Consider the following 23,057-nt stretch of genomic DNA (forward strand, 5'->3'; position numbering starts at 1 on the left):
ACTCTCTCTCCTCCATCTCACCTCTCCACTCTTGTCCTCTGTTGGTTTCTTCTCCTCCTCTGTCTTCTGGTCCCCCTCCTCCTCCTCCAGTCCCTGTATCTGTGCGAGTGTGGGCGTGTTCTGCAGCTGCTCAGACAGGTAGTTGAGCAGAGTGGACACGGAGTTGACCGCCAGCACATGCATGGTGTTCACAATCAGATAATCTGACAGTCGGATGAAGCTGAAGAAGAAACACAAACATTTCCAAGATGTGTCCATGTAACCAGTTGTAGTTCCAGTTCCTTAAAATTAAACCCTCCAACCCTGATAATTAAAGGTGGCCTCCCACCTACCTTCAGACTGGGACTGCCCAATTGACATTCCATAATCTCAGGATAGCTGTCATCCCATATGGTTATACTTTGATGTTTTGCAGGCCTAGCTCACCCTATTTTATATGTACCATGAAAAAGAGGATCAACATTACACCACAGGCCCTTGTGTCTTTGCGAAGATTAAAGATAAATATTTTAATATTTTTTAGATGATCCCCGACTCGAAATATTACACAGTACAATACAATATGACAATCCGGACAGTTCGGTATACCCCACCCGCTTGCTTTTCCGATCACTACGCTACCATCGCATGTAATCGATTAAAACTTAATGTGAACATAATCAAAATCCCGCGAATTTATAAAGAATTGCAGATTTGCAATATGTGCGGACATATCGTCATCCATTTGTGTCAAGATCATTTAGTTAAGAGTCAAAATCGAGTTTCAATCGACTTGCAGTAACAACAATAAAGAATTGGTAGATTTCATGATTGGTGCTCGATAGACCAATCATCCATTTTTCTTTTGTCGACTGCTTAATGTAAGAATATTTTTCGAGCAATGACTTCTCAAAAGAAAGCATCAGTTGTAAATGTCTCCTAAACATGGATCAACCAAACAGAGGGCTTGCTTTGACCACACTCCCGTTTTGTGCAGACACATCGTCATCCATTTGTGTCAAGATAGTTTAGTTGAAAGTCAAAATCGGGTTTCAATCAACTTGCAGAAATAACAATACAGAATTGGTAGGTGTCATGAGTGGTGATCGAGAGGCCAATCATCCATGATTATGTTTACATTAAGTTTTAATCGATTACATGCGATGGTAGCGTAGCGATCTGCAACGCAGTCGGGTAGGGTGCACCCTAGAAGTGTCCGGCCTTGTCATAATGTATTGTACTGTGAAGCATTTCGAGTCAGGGTCATCTCAAATGTTTTACTTTTTTTAACATCTTTAATCCTCGCAAAGACACAAGGGCCTGTGCATTACACCTCAAAGAAATCAAATTGATAAAATCTAGAAGAAAACATTAGCACAAGAAGCTGATTAATGCTTGTTAGAGTTGTCAGCACCATAGCCATGTTTGTGGATTTCATGAAAGTGGTAAACATTTGAGACCTGTGATGAGATACCATGATATAACTATGATTTGTTTGAGTGGCATTCTACAAGTTGGTGGTATAGAGATGACAAGACTTTATGGATGATCAACTTCTTAATATTGACAATGGCAACGTTTCGGTGTAGCTTCTTATACCGTTTTCAAATATATACATGATATAACTAGAATACTGGTTAAAGCGAATCATTAAACCCAACTCATTGAGTCACAAATTTCAGAAAAAGCATCAAAGACTACAAAAATGAATCAGTTAAAAGAGCCTTAAAACGAAGTTCACATTGTGAAACAGGGCCAAGATGTTGAGGACTTTCGTGTGAAGCCCATTTCTGGTGTCCCCCGCCATAATATTGCTAGAATATTGCTAAAAGCGGCGTAAAACAATACTCAGTCAGTCAGTTGAGGACTTTCCAGCCCCTGTAATGGTGTGGAGCTGGTAGACCCTCTCCAGCTGCCACAGTGTACTGACCATGTAAGTCTCTTGCAGTGTGTCCTCTTGTTGGCTTGTTCAGTGTAGGTCATCTTGTCTGGAGCCTCGCCGTAGATGTCCATGTCATAGTTGCTCTGCATGAGGTAGCTGGAGGCCGTCCCAGGAGCCATATTGCCGTCACCTGAACACAACGTAATGGTCGACGTAAGTCAGACCACTGACTGTCTCTGGCCTGACACACTGGGGTCATCAAACCATGCATGGGAATTGTGTATTATGGATGTATTTGTTGAAACTTTTGTGATTTGCAGAGAAAGGAACTATCACAAATTTGCATCCCAAATGAAAGTCATGTAACAATCAACACACATATGGACACAAAACTACCCTTGACATATCTGAGTAATTTATTGCTCATTCTCCATGGGTCATGGATAAAATCTCAATCCACCATAGCAGACAGTTTTTGTGTACTAATGAAAGTATAACAAATTTGTGTCCAACAACCCCATCCCGACTAAATAAAGTGCACATGCATAACAAAGAGTGTTCTCTCTGTCCTCTGCATAGGCGCCCGACTCTGATATATTTATAAGCATGACCTACATATATAAGATATAAGAAAGGTGTGTCAGTAAATCGAAACAAAATGGCGGCCCGGCTCAGCTCGGCTCGGTTTCGTTCTGACAAACGCTTCCATCGCTTTGACTGTTGAATAAACTGCACAATTTATACTCAGTTGACCTCTGTAAAGTACCTTGCGTATCACAAACCTGATGATTTTATTCCCATTTAAAGCTTTCAATAATTTTGCTGTCCATTCTCGGACGAAGTCGAAACAAATCTCAGGCTACAGACCCGCACCGAATAGTAGAGAAAGTCTCTAATTGGATAGCGTCTTCTATTATTCCCACCTATTTTAGCAACTATATTGTCCAATTAGAGACTTGCTCTACTATTTGGTGTGGGTCTGTAGCCTGAGATTTGTTTACTCGGCATAATCCGAGAATGGACGGCAAAATTATTAAATTAATTGGGAATAAAATCATCAAGTTTGTGCTTACTTTACAGAGGTCAACTGAGTATAAATTGTGCAGTTTATCAGCAGTCAAACCGATGGAAGCTTTGTCAGGAAATGAGCTGAGCCGGGCCGCCCTTTTGTTTCGATTTACTGACACACCTTCTTATATCTAGGTCATGCTTATAAAATATAGTCGGGCGCCTATAGTCCGCTGCTAGCCACTGTATCAGCCAAGTGTGATGCAGGACACTAGCACTCACCATACAGCCCAGGGCTGTCCTGACCATCATAGAAGTAATCATCTGGGGTGAATCCGGCTTCCAGAAGCGCAGTCCGACAAGCGCTGCGGACTACCTCCTTCACCAGCTCCCGGAAGTCCTGCAGCCGCCCAGCCACCTGGAACAGGCCATCCAACCCATTAATCCTCTAAATAAATCCAGGCTTAACACAAACTTGTGACTGCAACCATTTAAGGTCCAAAACAATTTCTTCAATGATAAAATGAAGCTTTTGAAAAGATAGTGACATAAAATGACCAATGAAAAGCATGCCAAATTCTGGGGCTTGTACACCCAAATGTTTCTTGTACATACTGTAATAATAAACCATGTATACTCCCAAGGTAGTTGAGAATAGAAATTTGAATGCACACTGATCGATTTTATAATATGTGATTTGCTTCAAACATGCCTCAATGTGGTGTATGGAGCTGCCGAAGTCTATTATTACCGGTAGTATTGTCTGTTGTTATTTTGTGCATATTTCTTGTTTTTTTATAAATAAAATTGCAGATATTAAAGGAATAAAGTAAGGTTAGTTATAACAACATCCTATTTGTGCCTGAAGAGTACAAATAGAATAAAACAGAGGATTAATTACTGTTTATCTATATTTAAGGTAAATATATATAGCCATAGTAAATATCAGCCACTTACATCATTGAGTTGGTTGAACTGTGCCTCTCGGAAGTCAGTGAGTGTGTACGTGTGATCCTTGTCAATCTGACACAGACCCATCTCACTGATGCGGTGACACATCTCACGGACATTCAGCAGTGCTGGTCGCAGAGACTGGAGAGGAAACAAACACACTTGTGAAAACATCATATTTGGTCATTGTAAACAAAAACTGCTTCAAAAATATAGAAAAGCCAAATCGTAACATGACCTTGACTCCCTTTACACACTGAATGTTCAGAAAATGGTTTCCGCGCCAGCACCAATCACATAGTCAGTACAAACATGATGCTTACTGGGTTGACGATGAAGAGGTTTTCATTCAGCTGTTTTTTACAGCCCTGTATTTTCTTTGTGCGGACATTCTTCCTCCAAACGCTGAAGGCCTTCCATTTCCGGAAGAGAGCAAATGCAGGTATCTGAAAACAGGCAATAATTCCATTAAGAACCGGTCAATGTTAATATTGCGTAAACGTAATTTGACTTTGATTGGCAAAATTACCGTAATTAAAACGTTGGCCTTATCAACCATAGTTCATATATTTACCTCCCTTTCAAACCCACCACCCGATTTTATCGCAGAATTGAACACTATCTTTTTCAAGTTTATATGGAACGACAAAAAGGCCAAAATAAAACGAATCAATCTTATGCGGAAATATGAAGATGGAGGTCTAAGAATGATTGATATTAAAACATTCATTGAATCACTAAAAATTTCATGTCTAAAAAGATACATCACTAAAGAGAAACAATATGACCTCTCCGGTTTTCGGTTAGACTATATCTTCCATTTCGGTGCAAATATCCCTTTTTACTTGAAAATTAAAAACCCCTTCTGGAATGATGTTGTAAAGGCGTGGAGTAAATATGTAAAGATCCATTCTGTTAATACTGAGGATATCAACGACATTTTAATGCAACCGCTGTGGTTAAACCACCTTTGTCATGACTCAAACTTCATTATTATAAAAAACTGGTTTAACAAAGGTATAGTTTATGTAAAAGATCTCTGTGATGAAAACGGATTAATTCCATTCATAAACCTAAAAGCATCATTCAATATAAAGGGTACCATACTTGATTACAATCGTTTATTACTTAACATCCCAAAGGTATGGAGAACAAGACTGCAAAATGTTAAAATAGATTTTTTTCACATTAAAACTGTATGCCCTTGGAACGATATTAATAATCCCTGTAAAGGATCTAGACTTCTCTATGATAAACTCATCTCAGCTACCAGCTTACCGAACGTTTGTAATAAATGGGAAAGAGAAGTTGATACATCTATTGACTGGAAATGTATTTTTTCAAGATATAGAAAAGCCATAAGTGATACAAAACTATTAGAATTTCAATACAAATTCTTGCATAGAATAATTTATACCAAAAAAGAACTATTTTTAAAAATTGAAAGTAGTTGACTCCGATTTGTGGGCTTTCTTTTGGACAGAAGGCGAAAATATCGACCATGTGTATATAAAATGTCCATATGTCAAATCATTCTCGGACGATTTTAACAACTATGTTAATATAATATTCGGAAAACATATTGAAATAACAAACAATGACATTCTTTTTTCTTCTTGTTCTGATAGTTTATTAACTCATATGACCATTCTGGCCAAACGACATATATTTATTATGAACATCAAAGGGTTTAAACCATGCATTAATTTTTTAAAGTTACCCTAAAAGACGTCTTCACAGTAGAAAAATACATTGCTATATTAGCGTTCACCTCTATTGCTGTTTGTATATGTTTGATCAGCTTATACTACCAATGTCAATGTTCAATTGATGTAAGTGCGGATTCATCAGCTTGAGTCTTCTCTGTTCCGACTGATACTGTATCTTATTTTGAATGTACTTTAATTATGTAACTCACTGGGTGTAATAAAGAAAAGGTTAAAAATAATTATTAGAAACATTTCTACTGTGGACAAATGTCGGTCCACCCACCACAGGTGTTTCCCAGTACACATGTATACAATAATCTCTACATCAAGGGGAGATAATCATGCTCTTCTATGAGTTACCTCCCCTTGACAGCCACTCGGTTTGAAATATTTATGACCTTCATCTGCTTTTGTCCAGAACCATAGCCATGTGTCCAGTTAAACCCAGGTAACCAAACCAGTACTACCATAACTACTAGGTACACTAATGATGTTATAAAAATGTTCATGCAATGCAAAAGTGATGTACAGTCAGACCTCGTTAATACGAACATTTTGGTTTTTTTAAAAAACCGTTCGGATAGTGAAACGTTCGTACTGCTGAAACCACAGTAAATGCACCGAGTTACTTCCCCTTGATATCTTTCCTTACTATCGATACGTGAAGAAATCAAAACAAAACATCAAAGACAATCACTGGATTTATTACACATTGTTTCACTCACACATTTTACTTACAAAAGTAGTCTTTAATGGTGGGCTGCTGCAAAGGTTGTTTTGATGAGTCGCTAAGTCGCTAAACAAACAACGTGTCACTTTGGGTGGACCAGTCAGCAGCGCGGTCAACTTCAATCGTTCAGATTAACGCAGCTGTTAACAACTTAATTACTCCAATCCGTTCCGACTGACCAGCGTTCGGAGGCGGAAACTGAATCCAAGTCCAGTGTTTCTTTTCTGTCGGGCAAGCAAATTTCTATATCAAGCTGTACCGGTGTCCAGTTGACTTTCCAATGACTGAATGTTAATTATGTTGTTTATTTGAAATATCAACAAGAAAATCGGCGGGTATAGTGGAAAATTTAGCAGGACATGTGATTTTACATGTGCCACTGTACCGGAGTGCACTAGCAGTTTTAAAGTTATTTCCACTCCTGTTTAGTTTGGGCTTTTTCAGTCAAAATGTTACCTGAATAAGTGGTCATGTGTTGTAGTTTAATGTACACTGGGCACAATATTTTGTGGTGAACATGTAAAACTTTTTTCAACTTTCATTATATTGATGAACAAATAGAAAGAAAGACGTCTTGCCTAAATTCGACACAGGCCCAAAGTCATAAAAATGTCATCAAAATATTCTGTGATAGATATTGTATCAATCAATCATGTTAGAGTACATTTCATTGCTGAGATTCTTATGTTGTAAGAAACATTTCTCTGTAGATGATAAGGTGCACTTTGTGTATAATGTGTGCACTGTGTATAATGTGTGCACTGTGTATAATGTGTATATGTGCACTGGTGTGTGGTGTGTAATGTGTGTAATGTTTGCAAATGTGAGCAATGTGTGTAATGTTTGCAACTGTGTGTGGTGTGTGTAATGTTTGCAATTGTGTGTGGTGCCACTGTCTAATGATTGCAATTGCGTGTGGTGTGTGTAATGATTGCAAATGTGTATAATGTTTGCCAATGTGTGTAATGTTTGTAATTGTGTGTTTGATTGCATTGTGTGTAATGTGTAATGTTTGTGCAAATGTGTGTGTGTGTGTGATGATTGCAATTGTGTGTGTAATGAGTAAAGTTTGCAAATGTGTGTAATGATTGCAAATGTGTGTGGTGTGTGATATGATTGCAATTGTGTGTAATGTTTGCAATTGTGTGTTGTGTGTGTAATGATTGCAATTGTGTGTAATTATTGCAATTAAGTGATGTGTGTAATGATTGCAAATGTGTGTGGTGTGTCTAATGATTGCAAATGTGTGTGTGTGTAATGATTGCAAATGTGTGTAATGATTGCAAATGTATGTGGTGTGTCTAATGATTGCAAATGTGTGTAATGATTGCAAATGTGTGTGGTGTGTGTAATGATTGCAAATGTGTGTAATGATTGCAAATGTGTGTGGTGTGTGTAATGTGTGTAATGTTTCAGCACTGTTTCAGAGTTGTGCGCCAGCAGGCAGCATATTTACTGAGCTCTCACAAATCTCTTACTTTCTATGATTTCCTGGTATTGCATCCCAGTGAAACTTGGACATTTGTTTGATGAATACTTCTAGATCATGTTTTTGAAGCTTTCAAGCAGAAAAGTATTCTAAAATGTTCATTTTATTGACATTTATATCCTGGATTTGTACATTTACTGGGCTCAAGGGAGCAACCGTCTATTGTTCTCCAATCAACGTGGCAAGCCAACAACTCAGTGGTGTGAGTATGGAAGCAGCCAAAGTGACCTACACCAGGGACCAGTTGATTGACATCCACTCCCGTCAATCAAGAACACAAAGGATTGATCCAAAGCTACTCCACCATATCAGAAACCTGGGCATATGTGTTACAAAACCCACTAAGAGAGGACGCCGTGTGGCCATCGAAAACAAAAGGCAGTCAACATCTCCCCAAGTGTAAATGTAAGTTAAAAGTATGCCTGTGGAATGCACGATCTGTTCGTAAGAAAACAGATGACATTTCAGAATTGATAACAGATCAAGAAATTGACATTCTTATCTTAACTGAAACCTGGCTGTATGACAGTGGTTCTGAACCTGTACAGTCAATGACACCTCCTGGCTACACATGTAACAAACAATCACGTGATACACATAGCGGTGGCCTGGCAATCATCCACAGGGACTATCTCAACATCATGGTACCCTGCTCTCCCGGCTGCTCACTCCTACGAATCACTTGAGATCACTTGAGATCACGGACAATCATTGTATATACTACTTCATCACACACTGCAAAACAGCCACTGGGATTATCAGTCTGTATCGCCCTCCCCCATCAGCAAAGAGCAAACTGAGTACTTCTTTGTTCCTCGATGAGTTTCAGTCTTTGCTTGAGCATGAATGTCAGAGAAAGGGAAGACTTCTAATTCTCGGCGATTTCAACTTTCATTCTGATAACAACGGAAGTGCTGATATGAAGAAAATGAATAAGCTGTTTGAGATTCATGACTGGGTGCAGCATGTGACTGTCCCCACACATATCCTGGACTGGGTGCTGACACGGGTCACTGAGGCATGTGTCCGTGACATCAGTATAGTGGACTATCAGCTGTCAGATCATTCCTGTATTTTCATGAATCTGGACTCATCACGTCCTCCTCGTCCCCTGAAGTCTGTAAGTTGCAGGAACATCCGCAATATGGATAGAGAGGGATTTAGACAAGACTTAACAAACTCTGAATTGATATTGAATCCCCCAGGTAACTGTGAAGATCTTGTTGCTCAGTACAACCGTGTCTTGACAGAGCTACTTGACAAGCAGGCCCCGGTAAACATCAAGAAGATTCCTAATCGTCATGAATCAACATGGGATTTCACAACAGAAGTTGTAGCTGCAAAACGTAAAAGACAAGACAGAGAGACTTTGGAGAAAATCCAGATTGGAAATACATCGGCAGCTGTATGTTTCAGCTAGGAATCAACTGACATTGATAATCCGCCAATGCAAGCATCGCTATCTCAACAACAAAGTCAAAGAAAATACGGAAGATTCAAGGGCTCTATATTGACTCCTCTTCACTATGATGGGGAAAACCAATACCTCGTCTCTACCATCCAGGGGAAGTGATCTCGAAATATCAGAAGATTTCTCATCTTATTTCATCAACAAAATCCAGACTATCCGATCAAAGTTAGACAGTTCCCAGGACAGTTACTTCCCTACAAGCTCTTTTGCTAATGACCCCCTAACAAATTTCCAGACCTTCAGTGAAGAAGAAGTTCTCTCACTCTTGAAGAAGGCCAAACACACCTTCTCTGCGCACTTGATCCAATCCCCACACAGCTTGTGTACGACAATCTGGATATTCTGCTGCCTCCCATCTCCAAAATCGTCAATCTATCAATAACTTCCGGTTCTATGCCGCAAGACTTCAAGACAGCTATAGTCAAGCCCTTATTGAAGAAATCTGGACTCGACATAGAAAATCTGAAGAACTAATAGACCAGTCTTCAATCTGTCTTTTGTATCAAAACTTGTTGAGAAGGCTGTGAGCTGTCGTCTGTCTGAACATCTTAGCAAGCACAATCTCCATGAACCCCTTCAGTCGGCTTATAGACCTCGCCATAGCACTGAAACTGCCTTGTTGAAAGTTCTGAATGACATACGGTGTGGTGTGGACAATGGTGACGTTGCTCTTCTAATTCTTCTTGATCTAAGTGCAGCTTTTGACACAATTGATCATAACAACCTTTTGACACGTCTTGACTTAGAATTCGGAATTAGGGGATCGGCACTGAAGTGGATTCAATCCTACTTGACTCTGCCTGGAACAATCATCCCCTTGATGTCCACCAATGTCAAACCTGTTCTGCTTTTAAAACATCTATCAAAACCCATCTTTTCCGCCAAGCTTTCTTCTGATCAATCCTCACTGCGCTTTGAAGTTTGAGCAGAATATCCAAGTATGGAAAAAGTGCAATACAAATCCACTATTATTATTATATATATTATTATGTACATAGTAACACTGAACCTACCTTGATGAGCTTGTTGAAGTAGTTGACCTCCTGCTCCCATCGGTCCAGTGTGATAAACTCTGTCTCATCATCACTGCGCATCCTCGTCACTCCCTTCCGACTGATGGTGCAGTGGTCATGCTTGTGAACATGTTCATGTTTTACTACCCTGTCAAGTAAAAATAATCTTTAACAAGTTTCAAAATCTCAAATAACCAAATATCGATGACCAACTCATGCTTGATTCTGATCATATACGTAACAGATACAAGTTTACTGTATTGACACTAAATTCCGGCTCTTGTAACTCTTTGAAAGCTTTACTTTTCACTTTAAACTTCTGATGCTTTAAAACAGTAACATATTTGTCAATGCCAGTTTAGTTAATGAAAAATGACATGCTTCATCTGATTGTCAGCAATGTTCAAGACATTACAAATGCCGAAATCATAGTTTTTGTTTGAGATCAGTATTTGGATTATTTTTAAGTTTAGGGTCTCAAAGCAAAGAATTCTGAAAATCTGCAAAAAAGGGCATATTATTTCTTTTCCCAGAATGCAAGGCATATGTACTTTCTTTCAGTAAAACAGGGAATTGGTTACGGTTTCTTTTTAAAAAATCCCTGACACATCCTACCCCTGAGACCCATCAAGATCTGAGTTAGAATTGATTTTCAGTAACCCATGCTTGTCATAAGAGGCGACTAACGGGATCGGGAGGTCAGGCTCGCCGACTTGCTAGACACATCTCATCGTATCCCAGTGGTGTTTCTCACTGGATTGTCTGGTCCAGACTTAATTATTTACAGACAGCCACCATTAAGAAGGGATATTACTGAGTGCTGCGTTAAACAACAAACAAACACTACCCCTGAACATCAAACAGTTACTGCCCAACTGACAAACATGATACTGAAGATCACATCTTGGACAGTGTGACATGATCTCACCTGAGGTTGTAGTAATGGTAATCCACTGAAGATTTGGTACAGCAGGACTCAGGTACAGGAAACCAACACGCGGGTTCTCACGGATCACTCTGATGATCTGGTGGGCATCCTTCACCCCTTCATATGTCTCACCAACTGGAAGGTCAAGGTCAATATAAACAGAGGCAGATCAACAACTTGTTGAAAGAGGGAGTGTGTCAAAGTTTAATTTCTCAATTTCAGAGAGTGATGGCATGGTGTTCATATCTGAAGTATTTACTACAATGGGGGTTGGAGTGGTGTTGGTGTTTGAAACCTTTACTTCAGCTGGGGTTGGAGTGGTGTTGGTGTTTGAAACCTTTACTTCAGCTGGGGTTGGAGTGGTGTTGGTGTTTGAAACCTTTACTTCAGCTGGGGTTGGAGTGGTGTTGGTGTTTGAAACCTTTACTTCAGCTGGGGTTGGAGTGGTGTTGGTGTTTGAAACCTTTACTTCAGCTGGGGTTGGAGTGGTGTTGGTGTTTGAAACCTTTACTTCAGCTGGGGTTGGAGTGGTGTTGGTGTTTGAAACCTTTACTTCAGCTGGGGTTGGAGTGGTGTTGGTGGTGTTTGAAACCTTTACTTCAGCTGGGGTTGGAGTGGTGTTTGTGTTTGAAACCTTTACTTCAGGCTGGGAGTTGGAGTGGTGTGGTGTTTCGTGTTTGAAACCTTTACTTCAGCTGGGTTGGGGTGGTGTTCGTGTTTGAAACCTTTACTTCAGCTGGGTTTGGGTGGGGGTAGTGTGGTGTTTGAAACCTTTACTTCAGCTGGGGTTGTGGTGTTTGTGTTTGAAACCTTTACTTCAGCTGGGGTTGGAGTGGTGTTCATGTTTGAAACCTTTACTTCAGCTGGGGTTGGAGTGGTGTTGGTGTTTGAAACCTTTACTTCAGTTGGAGTTGGGATGGTGTTGGAGTAGTGTTGGTGTTTGAAACCTTTACTTCAGTTGAGGTTGGGGTGGTGTTCGTATTTGAAACCTTTACTTCAGTTGAGGTTGGGGAGGTGTTCATATTTGAAACCTTTACTTCAGTTGAGGTTGGGGTGGTGTTCAGTATTTGAAACCTTTACTTCATTTGAGGTTGGGGTGGTGTTCATATTTGAAACCTTTACTTCAATGATGGTTTGGGTGGGATTCACAATTAAAACCTTTACTTCAGACAGAACTAGCTTTCATAAAATAAACCAGAACTTACACTTTGGTTTTGTTGATTGTGGTACTGAAGCAGCCTGTATGTGAGTCTTTCCCCGAAGGGACTCTGGCTTGGGTTCTTGTGGAGGCGAGGGTAGCCGTGGTGTTGTGAGATGAACCATAGCATCCTAGGGGAGAACACATGGGGTGTCACAGGCTTGGACAAAACATTATCTTCATCATATGTCTACACATGATGAGGGAGATAGTATTATCTTTTCTAGTAAATCCAGTGCCCACATACCATCATAAACGTGCAAACTTCTAAACATTATAACAAGGTAATTCCTCACTGCAAAGCCTGAACAAGGACAACCCAGGTCTAAGTTCTCATGAAGAATGAATGCACAATATCTACACATTAATGTTTATAATTTCCAGTTCGCAATGAGTTATTTATGATCTTGGCAGCTTAAAAGTTAAAAATCAGGGCTCGATTCAAGAGATATTAACCTACTTGCACCAGGTGCAACCTAAGATAAAACCTAGTTGCACCAGCCAAATTCCAGTTGCACTGCTTTTATTGCAATATGTAATGAAAGAAATATGCTATTGAATTATCTTTTAGATGCTTTAGTCAGAAGTTTACCCGCTCAAATTTGACTTGCACCTGGTTCGAGTTAGACTATTAACTAGGTTGCACTTTGTAATATTGGGTTGCACCAGTGCAAGTAACAAAGCACTAAATCGAGCCCTGAAAATTGGATCCAAATGTGCTATCAAACAAACTGGACAATCTAAGCTGTTTCAGAGCCAGAATAGCACCATTTGTATATCAAATACACAGTACAAAAGTCCCCACAAACGAATCTCAATATAATTTGGCAAGCAAATTATGATTCTAATTCAACTTAGTATGTAACACCTGTTCTGATTGGTCAATGCTATAAATTTCCCACCTTATAATCAGCATATAAGGTCGCAATTTAAAAAACGATTCACCAAAACGTTTGAATGTATCCCTAAACTATGGGGGTAATGCTGTTTTTCAGGGCATTACCATTTGCAGAAGCCCTATTAAGCATCAATTAACTCCCCTATTGTAGCTAAAATGGGTGGAATTTGTGTTTAAAAAAAGACAAAACAGTATCATAAATTTAATTGTAAGTTTACTTAAAAAAACTCGCAATGGGCTGTTGACCCAATACTGTTAGGTCATGGAACAAGATTTATGACGTCATTATGGAGTGTGACATCACTCGCTGTGTGACGTCACCCATTTGCAACGGCCCGCTCATTTCTGATAACTTGTGGGCGGTTTCATGATATGATAATTCCATCCATTTTGCTATAACATTATGATATATTCATCATTGGGCACATAATAAACGTGTTTATTGTGATTATTTGACTCGTTATTCAGTTTGTTGAAGTTTAAAGAGGGCGAGGGTGTAAGTTCAAGGAGTGATATTATTAACCTTTGACCTGGTTTATATAATGAATTTCTTTCATGAAAAAACAGTGTAAAGTGAGTTGAATTAGAATGGGGATAACTGTACTGTGTTTGACGGACTGGGGATGTATACTGGTGGTTATATAGTTGCAAATTTAGTCGTATTGCATCGCCGATATAACTAAATTTGAAGCTATATAACCACCAGTATACATCCCCAGTTCGTCAAACACAGTACAGTTATCCCCTAAATGATTGGCCTCCCACAGTAATTCATGGCCATTTTCAATTTTGAAAACACTTACCCAATTGTAATAATATTTTTTCCCCGAAGCAAATAACATTTCACCCTCTTCAAGACCAGAATGCCAAATTCAATTTAAATCTGGTGCAAATCATATTATCAAGTACACTACATTTCACAAAAAGCTAGTTTAAAAGAATATAATTGAATACTGACCTGTTTGAGCTTGAGATCTTCTGGAAGGTCTGGCAAGGGTGACTGTGTCCCACTCGTGACCTCCATTGGTTCCACTGACCCTGCCCGTCGTAGTTTCTTGGTTGCCGGTTCATCTTTCTTGTTTCGGCGTTCTGTCAGGATGCGTTCCTTGTTGACTTTGTGGATATAGTGGGGCTGGTTCCGCATCTGATGCTTTTGAAGACATGTCTGAAAGCCATGTGTCCCTATTAATTCACGGAATAACCTTGCAACAGTGTGGAGATAAATATGCTCAGTTTGAAAGAATACAGGGAACAACCCAAACATCCATTCTTGATTAGGGAACGTTCATAATTTTTGGCTAGGAGGGTGATGAAGATTTTAAAGGGGAATCAACCACTTCGTTCTGGGGAGATGGGGAGGGGGGGGAAAATCAATTTTGTACACATGTACTAGGCGGGTGTCAGCAATTTTGAACATGACATACAGTGAAGGGTCACTCACTTTGTACATAAATTTTAGGGGGTCATTCACATTGTACACGCTTCTCCATAAAAATCATCATCACACCCCACACACCCACACCCACATCCAATGCCCCCAGCCATACATTATGAACAGTCCCTTATCCAGGGAATTATGTCTCCATTCTGTTATGATATCATCACATCACAGATCTGTTACCATAGGGACACGTCCATCTCAATTCTCTTAAATCTTTCCATTCAAGGGACGAGATATCACGTCTGAGGGGTCACAACCCTTCAATACGAGACTATGTTTAGCAACATGACACTTACATACGAGGGACGTGATATCACGTCTCCATGGCTGCAACGGTTGACATGGACCATTCATGAGGAACATAACGTCAAAGTCCATATAAACTGATTTTTTTCAAAACATCTTTATTCACTTTTATTAAAATATTCCAGACTAAAAGAGAAAATATTAGGTCGTCTTTAACCCAGAAACATTGGAAATGCATTTTTTTTTCTAAAAGGAGAAACATAATTGAACTCACACAGCAGTGTGGTAATTATGGCAATGATTTCAATCCTGTGACTACAGTACGGTGGAATAACAACCACAATTTAGTAGATTTATGTCATCACTTAGGATTATAGGTCATGACATCCAAAGAACGAATGAAACGAGTGTTACCTGTGGTAACAGTTATAAGAGCAGTCAACAGTCAAAGAACATTGGTAACAATCAAACGTCAAACGTTGTAACAGTTACTTCGCATCATCAATAATGGCGGACAGAACTTGGCTTGCAGTCCTATACGATTTTCCACGACCAGCCAGTTAACGCTGTGTGGTCACTGAATGTCAAGATCATATAGCACGTGGTTTTGACCAGGGGAGATAATCAAGTAAATCCTAAATAATGCACTGTCACAATGTACACGAACTGCATTCGAAGGACGAGCATACACGGCTAGAAAACTATGTTAAGTATGAGTAGACAAGTTATCACGTCCCTCGTATGGAAACATTGTAAAAAATCGGACGTAATATCTCGTCCATCGTATGGAAACATTGTAATTCAGAGGCTACGGATGGAAAAATCTGGTCTATGCAAGGGTTGTAGATGCCTGGACGTGATACCACGTTCTTAGGATATATCATTCTCTTCCCACAGAGGTTACTTGTCATATCTACCTACGAACCTCTGTTCTAATATGGCCATATTTCCCGGTTCTCGTAAAATCCCCTAGCGGCAAAAGATCGCAACACGAATTATCTCCCTTCTTTCTATCCAATCAGAACACGTGTTACATCGACTTAGATTCAACTTGACTAACACAAGCAAATGTGGGGCCACAAATATCCCCCATCTGCCGTGGACTTGTGTTAATGTTACACACAAGACGTTTGCGCATCGCGCAGGGGAAGAAGTTTAGTTTTCTCGAAGCATACGGAAATAACCGAGGCCTTGCGAATGATCACTTTTGAAACAACGTCGCTGATTGCACAATTAAATCTGATTGCCTCCAATCACGAGTCTTGAACGCTCACACCATGAAAGGGCCGTATTAGAACAGAGGTTACGTAGGAAGATATGACAGGAGTAACCTCTGTGGGAAGAGAATGAGGATAAATGTGCGTCTGTGAAAAATTTACGTCATATGGAAAGAGTTAAAACTAACTCAGCACAGAATCTCATGAGCTCAAAATATATAAACATCAACATTTGTCATCAATTTTGTACATAAACATATTAAAAAAGTATGCTTTAAAGTTATGGGGAAGGGGAGTCATTGATTTTCTACATGACATATATGGGGGTCACTTACTTTGTTCATAAGTTTTAGGGGGGTCATTCACATTATACACGCTTCTCCGTAAACATTATCATCATCACCCCATGCCATAAATTATGAACGGTCCCTTATAAAAGAACAGATATGATTCACATGAGTTGAGATAAGAAAATTGACAACAGCCTTTGCCATATAGGAACTGGTTCAGTGACTAGGGTTCAGGCTTGTTGCTATAGAATCATCTTTATCACGCGCCTGTGGAAGATACTGGAGTGTAATATCTTTACGGCAATATTACACTAGTGTAATACCCCTAGACATATGATGTCATAATGGTTATAGTTATGACGTCACAATGCTAATACCTCTGTCACAATGGTATTAGACCTCGCTTGACTCGTGGAAAGCTGAGAGTCATCACATTGTAGGCAGTCTCTATCAATTAATGTTGGAGAGTAATAATAATAAGAATACTAAACTCGCATCCTTGAAATACCATTTTCATTAAACTCACTTTAGCTCGTTTGATACCAAATCATAAACTTGTTGAATAAAAATGGTATTACACGGAAGGTCGTTTAGTATCCTCTATTATAAAACAGGTAAATACATCTATTTCTGTTGTATTAACACACTGTTTGAAACTGGGTGACTGTGGTAACTATATCCAGCATGGATAAAATGTTACCAAAACAGAAAATCTACTTTTGTAATCTATTACTGTAGGCTCTGATACATATATTATTTGATTTTTTTATCCAAATTTTGACAACAATGTGAGTGGTTACTTTCAACATACATATACAGCATGAAAGCCTTTCATTCAATTCTCTGACAATGGCACTAACCAATGGTTCAACTCTTGGTCCAAGGGGAGTCTTAACTCTGTTAGCCTGGGCCTGAGTCACCCCCTTGAAGTGGAGGGCCCTGGGGTTGACCGGAGCTTGTTGTGGAGCATAGGAGTAGAGTCTGGCCTTCAACCTCTCTGGGTTGATCCCCTCCATGCCTGGGGGGAATCCCATGCTTCCAGTGGATCCGTTCTGGCCAGACGCCATGACCAAATCTGAAGAATACATGCCATGAAAATGCAAATGCTCCTCTTGTTATGATTATTCTTATTCACAGGTATAACATTTCTTCGAGAAATTATAAGCTCAAACTCAAGGTTTGCATAATCATGTTTGACGTAGGAATGAGGCAGAATATTTGACCTTTTGTGAGAATGTGAAACATCTTGAAGGGGACAAACTCTTATAAGTATACATAAGCAAATTCATTTGGTAAATACATGATCTACGAGATCCATCTTCCCAAAGGCAAGGAAGTTAACTGACTATGTATGTCCAATTTCCACTCCTGACGAACCAAGCCAACCTTTTATGGCTCAATCATAGCAATACCAGTGGCAAGTACTATGAGTCATGTCCCTTATATTCTGCCAGTTCCCAATTCCACTTCTCACACCAATTGCATTTGTCTCATGCAAAATGACAGCTTGCAGTCAGATAATCTGATCGATATTCAAGACCAATAATTAAACAAAACAGGTCTTACCTAGTGAATTGCATCAAATCAAATCAAATCACTTGAGCATGGTGATTAAATCAATGAAAAGATTTGAAAAATTGTCAAAGCTCATCTGACATAACACATGCCTTGCTAACACTCAGATTAACAGAAAACTGCGAAGGTGTCACTGTGGATTATGAATTGGGTGTCAATTTCAATTTTTCAATGTACTATGCATCAACTTCATAGTCACAGAACGTCCAAAATATAATTCAGAAATTACTAGTTAGGCAAGGGTGGAAATTGGACTTATATAATCTGTTAACTCCATTGAGCCGGAAGATGCTTAGAACATGAATGGTACAAAATACAACAAGATAATGAACTATGTGTTCATTACCTAAAGGCTTTACTGGTAGCCTGATTCAACATGGAATAATGGATTATGTTGATACAGCCAAAATGTCTGAAATTGTGTCAATTTGTGTCATCTTAGTTATAAAATTGTTTCACTGAGATGTAAACTCTGACTGCCAGTCAGTTTGAAAAGTTATCAAAATTACTTTGCAGTGACTATGGGTGTAACATTAATGTTATGAATATTCATTTTGAATCTGCCTTTGATTACCATGCAAACTACAACAAGTTTTGACTGTATTATAATCATAGTTAAAGGTAATGAATATTATTATTCATTATTACTTCATTACATGAATGCAACCTTCAATGACATTTAATGCAAGTAAAGGTCAAACTAGAACTTGTAGGGGTTTTTTCTTCCTCAACTGGCTCATACAGTCACATAACCTCTGGACCTAAAGGTTAAAAAACAAGGACCTCTGCCAGCAGTAATTTCAATACTACGTCGCAGAGTTACACAAGCGACGGTAATTTCAGGACCTTTTATTTCTTAAAAATCCTCACAGCTAGATAGGTGTGGAAAACATCTACAAATATATATGCCTATTTCATTTCGTCATTTTTAGAGAGACAATACAGAACTGTGAACATTTAGAAAACTTTTCTAGAATATTAGCCAAAATGTTTACATTTGCAATATTATTTCGGCAATTATGTTCAAAACTGTAAATTGGCAATCATGAGCAATTATCTTACCTCACCTTTTCTTGATAGTGTTTATCTAAACTGATGCCTTGGGAATCTGTACGCTACACACTATGATAAAATATTCATTACTCTGCCCAATGTTTTCACGCAACCTAGTCCGCCATGTTGGTTGATAGATATCGCATGGCAACGAGTCGGACATGGCCGAGTCTCACCGGAAAACTTAACAACATTGCAATTTTCAACAAATCCCAAAATCAACTTTCAGCATGATACATTCCTCCAATATAATGAAAACAGGAAATACTTAAAGGGTAGCCATTTCTTATGATAAAGTTAGTAAGTAACGTAAATCGCCAAATCACGCGTAGGGCACTTCCGCTTACGAGATTTGGCGAGAATTGATAAAAGGAAGCAGACAGGAAAAGATTTGGTATTTAGACCGGTTAGTACCTTTTTCTAATTAAAAACATTTTACTAAGATGACAGATATTCAACTCAAATATCTGTCTCAATAGATGCATACTCAATTTTAGATGTGTTTACCGTTTCGCATTATTTTCCATAAATGGGCAGGGATTCAACTTCAAGGGGCACCTGTTCAACTCAGAACTGTCATCTTGCCAGTTTACACATATTATACAATGTAACCTTAATGTTCCGCCGCTTCTGTGTATAATATTGTAGTAATATGTTGTGCACATTTACCTCCAGCTGATGCATATTTATGTGGCCGTGTCCCTTTAAAACTGTTGCTCAGATTCTATTCAAAGACATCTGGCATGCGAACTGGGTATGGCTTCTCTGTCAGTAACAATGACATACTAAACATATTTAGTTTAATATCGTATCTTTCCAGTATCTTCTTAAGTACCCTTGTGAATTTCATGCCATAGGTTTGACCTTGAAGAGAAATGTCTCCATATATACTGTTACTACACAGATCATTTTAATTTCATCTGTGTCTGAGTCCTCATCAAATCCCTCAATGGCATGTAGAAGTTATACACATAACACAGAGAAATTTATGGATGTCAACTTATTTAACATGAGGAACATAATGTTTTTGTTGATACACTTACAGCTTTATCAGGTCAATGAATGTGTGGATGCAGAGAGCTTTTTAGATGTTCATGTAAGCACAGCTTAAACATTGTTAACCAATCGTTGCCTGAAAACCAGAGTGTACTAAGTCACAAAAACCTATTTTTCGAGAAATTCGATCTTGAAGTTTAGGACAACAATATCTTCTTCACTTTTCAATCGAATTCTTCCAAATTTTGCACATGCATGTGACATGTTAAACAGGATCAGAAAATATCAAATTATATGCTCAATCTATTGAAATAAATAAGAAATTCATGAAAAATGATTGGAGATAGAACACTTGACCAAAGAAAATCGTGATTTTTCTCAAAACCAAAGTGTTCTAAGTGTCAAAACACACAGCTAAAACTCAGCTTTATTATTATTATATCGATATTTGATTGTTATTTCCTTTTTACCAGGTTGTATTTTTGTCGTTTAAACCTGTTTTTCTTTCATAAGAACTATATTTAATTAGATAAAGCAGAAATAAGAACAGAGTTAAATATTTCATTTCCATGGTGACAATCACTTCAAAATTGGTAAATCTCAATGTCGCGTGATCAAATTGTGCTTGCCCATTGGTCAATTGACAACTTAGAACACTCTGGTTTTCAGGCGACGACGCAATGTTAACAAGGAGCTAATGGCTAATTAGCACCTGTACACACACAAATTGAAACCAAGAGTAACATTGTTTCAGGCAATGATCATGCAGTTTGATAATGACTTTATATTTTGTCAGCAAATATTGAACCTCAATTAGGGAATTCTATTTGTTTTGTATCACATGTGATCTGTGGTCATGGTAGTAGGAACTAACTCAGTATTTAGTATTTATTAGTATCTACTATGACTGATTAACCTTTGGAAATATACTACATTATATAGCTGTTGACACACTAACCCACAGACATGTGTATGGCGCTCATAAGCCAAGAATCATGATCTGACAAATCTTAGACTGAACAGATTCTAGTGTGACAAAACATGCAGAGAGGGTCAACTCTTTTCAGTGAACTTCAGCATGTTAGAATTGAGTGAGTCCTGTGCTGTGGTAACTTTGCTTCACTTGACAGATTGAGCACAGTGTTCTCCCTGGCATAGTCCATCTCATGTAAATGTTATTGGAAATCACCACAAGTGGCACAAAAGATTGTGACCAAATAAATTTGTGATGGCTAAAACTGGTTTAACATGCCAAATCATACATTATACAAATTCTATGAACATGGAAAAGGGCACAAATAAATTACTTTGTTCTACTGTAGGAAAAAGTGATCTGAATCAGGTCACAGGTCTGGCAAGGGAACCTTTATGCATGTCGGGATTGAATATTGTTCAACTGATTTTGTTCAGGTTTAAATGTTTCGCCTGTACTTTCTGGTGATAATTTGGATTAAGTGAAACAAGTCCGTAACCAACGAGGAGAGTTCTATGGATATACAACTTCTTTAATATAATATGAGCGACGTTTCGGTGTAGCTACTAACACCGTTATCATGGTTATCAAGCAAATGATGTGAAATGAACCGTCGCTCATATTATATAAAAAGTTGTATATCCATAGAACTCTCCTCGTTGTTCATCACACCAACTTCTAAATGCAACCCAACTCAGTTTTGGCCAGTTTGATTCCATAATTTCCAATGCCTTTTTGTCTGCTAAGTTTTGTTGTAGATCAAGTGTTAATGCTTATGATGATGACACTGTAAAACAATAAGTTCCATTCAACATGTTCAAGGCACAAATAATAACATCTTGACTGAAACTGTAAATGGACACCTGACCATGAGATGTTGTCTCTCACCACTGCTCACTGTAAATATATCAATCATAAATATAAATCATAGAAGATACAGGCTGGATTTCTAGTTGGGTTACAGTGCTGTCTAGTTAGCATTTTGTGTCATAACAAACATAGGCATGCCAATTCAAGTATATGAGGACATGTATTCAGTCTATTTTCAGCAACATTTCTTTCAATGCCGTCAGTCAATAGTCTGGTTCCAGTTCCGCCTCAGTGCACAATGACACTGTACACTTGAATCCCCTGCTGTGATTATTGGTTTCAATAGAAGCTGTGCTTCAACTCATGGCTGTACTGTGCCAGATGGAATCGTGTCATCATTCTAACGAATCCTGTGTGATTATTAGTGATAAGCCAGCATCTGTGCCACACTTCTATAAGGCTTACTCGACATATTTACTCATCAGAGGACTCTTCAGCCAATTCTCCAGGTAAACAATGACTAGAGAGATATTGATTTTGTATTTTTACCTGAGAAGATTTACTAGAAACATTTTTGAAATCTCTTAGCAATAACATGGTAACTTGTGATGGGGGTTTTCTTCAACAACATACTTGAATCTTTCACAAGGTTCCTGTTGCACAAAGCAATCAGGGCTATGACGATTGTAAACCTGTGGTAAAGTATGAGAGTTAGATCACCTTAGCACTGAGAATAGTGAGATAGCTTTGTGGAATGGAGGCAATTTTAGTGATCTTAGTGTTAAGACAACCATTATTCATATTTATTCATATACTTTAACATGTTTAACATAGACTTATTGCTTCCTCAGTTTCCTGACTGATGGACAGATAAATATTTGAACATTAATATCTCTATACTTTACCCTCAGTGACACTAGGATGAGTTTATTTGTGAACATGATGTGGGTCCATTATATCAAAAGTTATCATCTTGTGGAAGTTGTTCATTTAAATACATCTCTTCACACATACCTTTTCTTCTATTGCATTTAATTAAAGAATATATTTGTGAACGTGATTTAGGTGCTATATTTAAGAAGTTATCAGATTGTGGAAGTTGTGCATTAGATGAAGCTCATCACACCTACCATTTCTTGTATTGTATTTAATTAAAGAACACTTTTACAGGGTATGAAATTAGGCCTGTCCGGCTGGCCG

General features: G+C 38.5%; 2 protein-coding genes across 2 annotated transcripts in view; one reads left to right on the forward strand and one right to left on the reverse strand.

Moving 5' to 3' along the window:
• The window catches only part of LOC124286192 (dynein axonemal heavy chain 6-like), an 85,616-nt gene extending 66,411 nt beyond the window's left edge, over window positions 1-19,205 (reverse strand). The window contains 12 exon segments of the mRNA XM_046722538.1: window positions 22-220; window positions 1,910-2,051; window positions 3,152-3,287; window positions 3,827-3,961; window positions 4,144-4,266; window positions 10,233-10,380; window positions 11,161-11,194; window positions 11,197-11,295; window positions 12,366-12,489; window positions 14,215-14,421; window positions 17,311-17,525; window positions 19,093-19,205. Of these exon segments, the coding sequence (XP_046578494.1) occupies window positions 22-220; window positions 1,910-2,051; window positions 3,152-3,287; window positions 3,827-3,961; window positions 4,144-4,266; window positions 10,233-10,380; window positions 11,161-11,194; window positions 11,197-11,295; window positions 12,366-12,489; window positions 14,215-14,421; window positions 17,311-17,517 (1,554 nt within the window). The 5' untranslated portion in view covers window positions 17,518-17,525; window positions 19,093-19,205.
• Window positions 19,206-19,402: 197 nt separating this feature from the next.
• Window positions 19,403-23,057, forward strand: part of LOC124286190 (tropomodulin-like) — a 45,550-nt gene continuing 41,895 nt past the window's right edge. The window contains exon 1 of the mRNA XM_046722537.1: window positions 19,403-19,484. The gene's annotated coding sequence lies outside the window, so the exon portion shown is untranslated. The remainder of the gene's footprint in view (window positions 19,485-23,057) is intronic.

The sequence above is a fragment of the Haliotis rubra genome, unplaced genomic scaffold (assembly GCF_003918875.1).
Source record: "Haliotis rubra isolate DU_JTF1 unplaced genomic scaffold, ASM391887v1 Scf378, whole genome shotgun sequence".
Lineage (NCBI taxonomy): Eukaryota > Metazoa > Mollusca > Gastropoda > Lepetellida > Haliotidae > Haliotis > Haliotis rubra.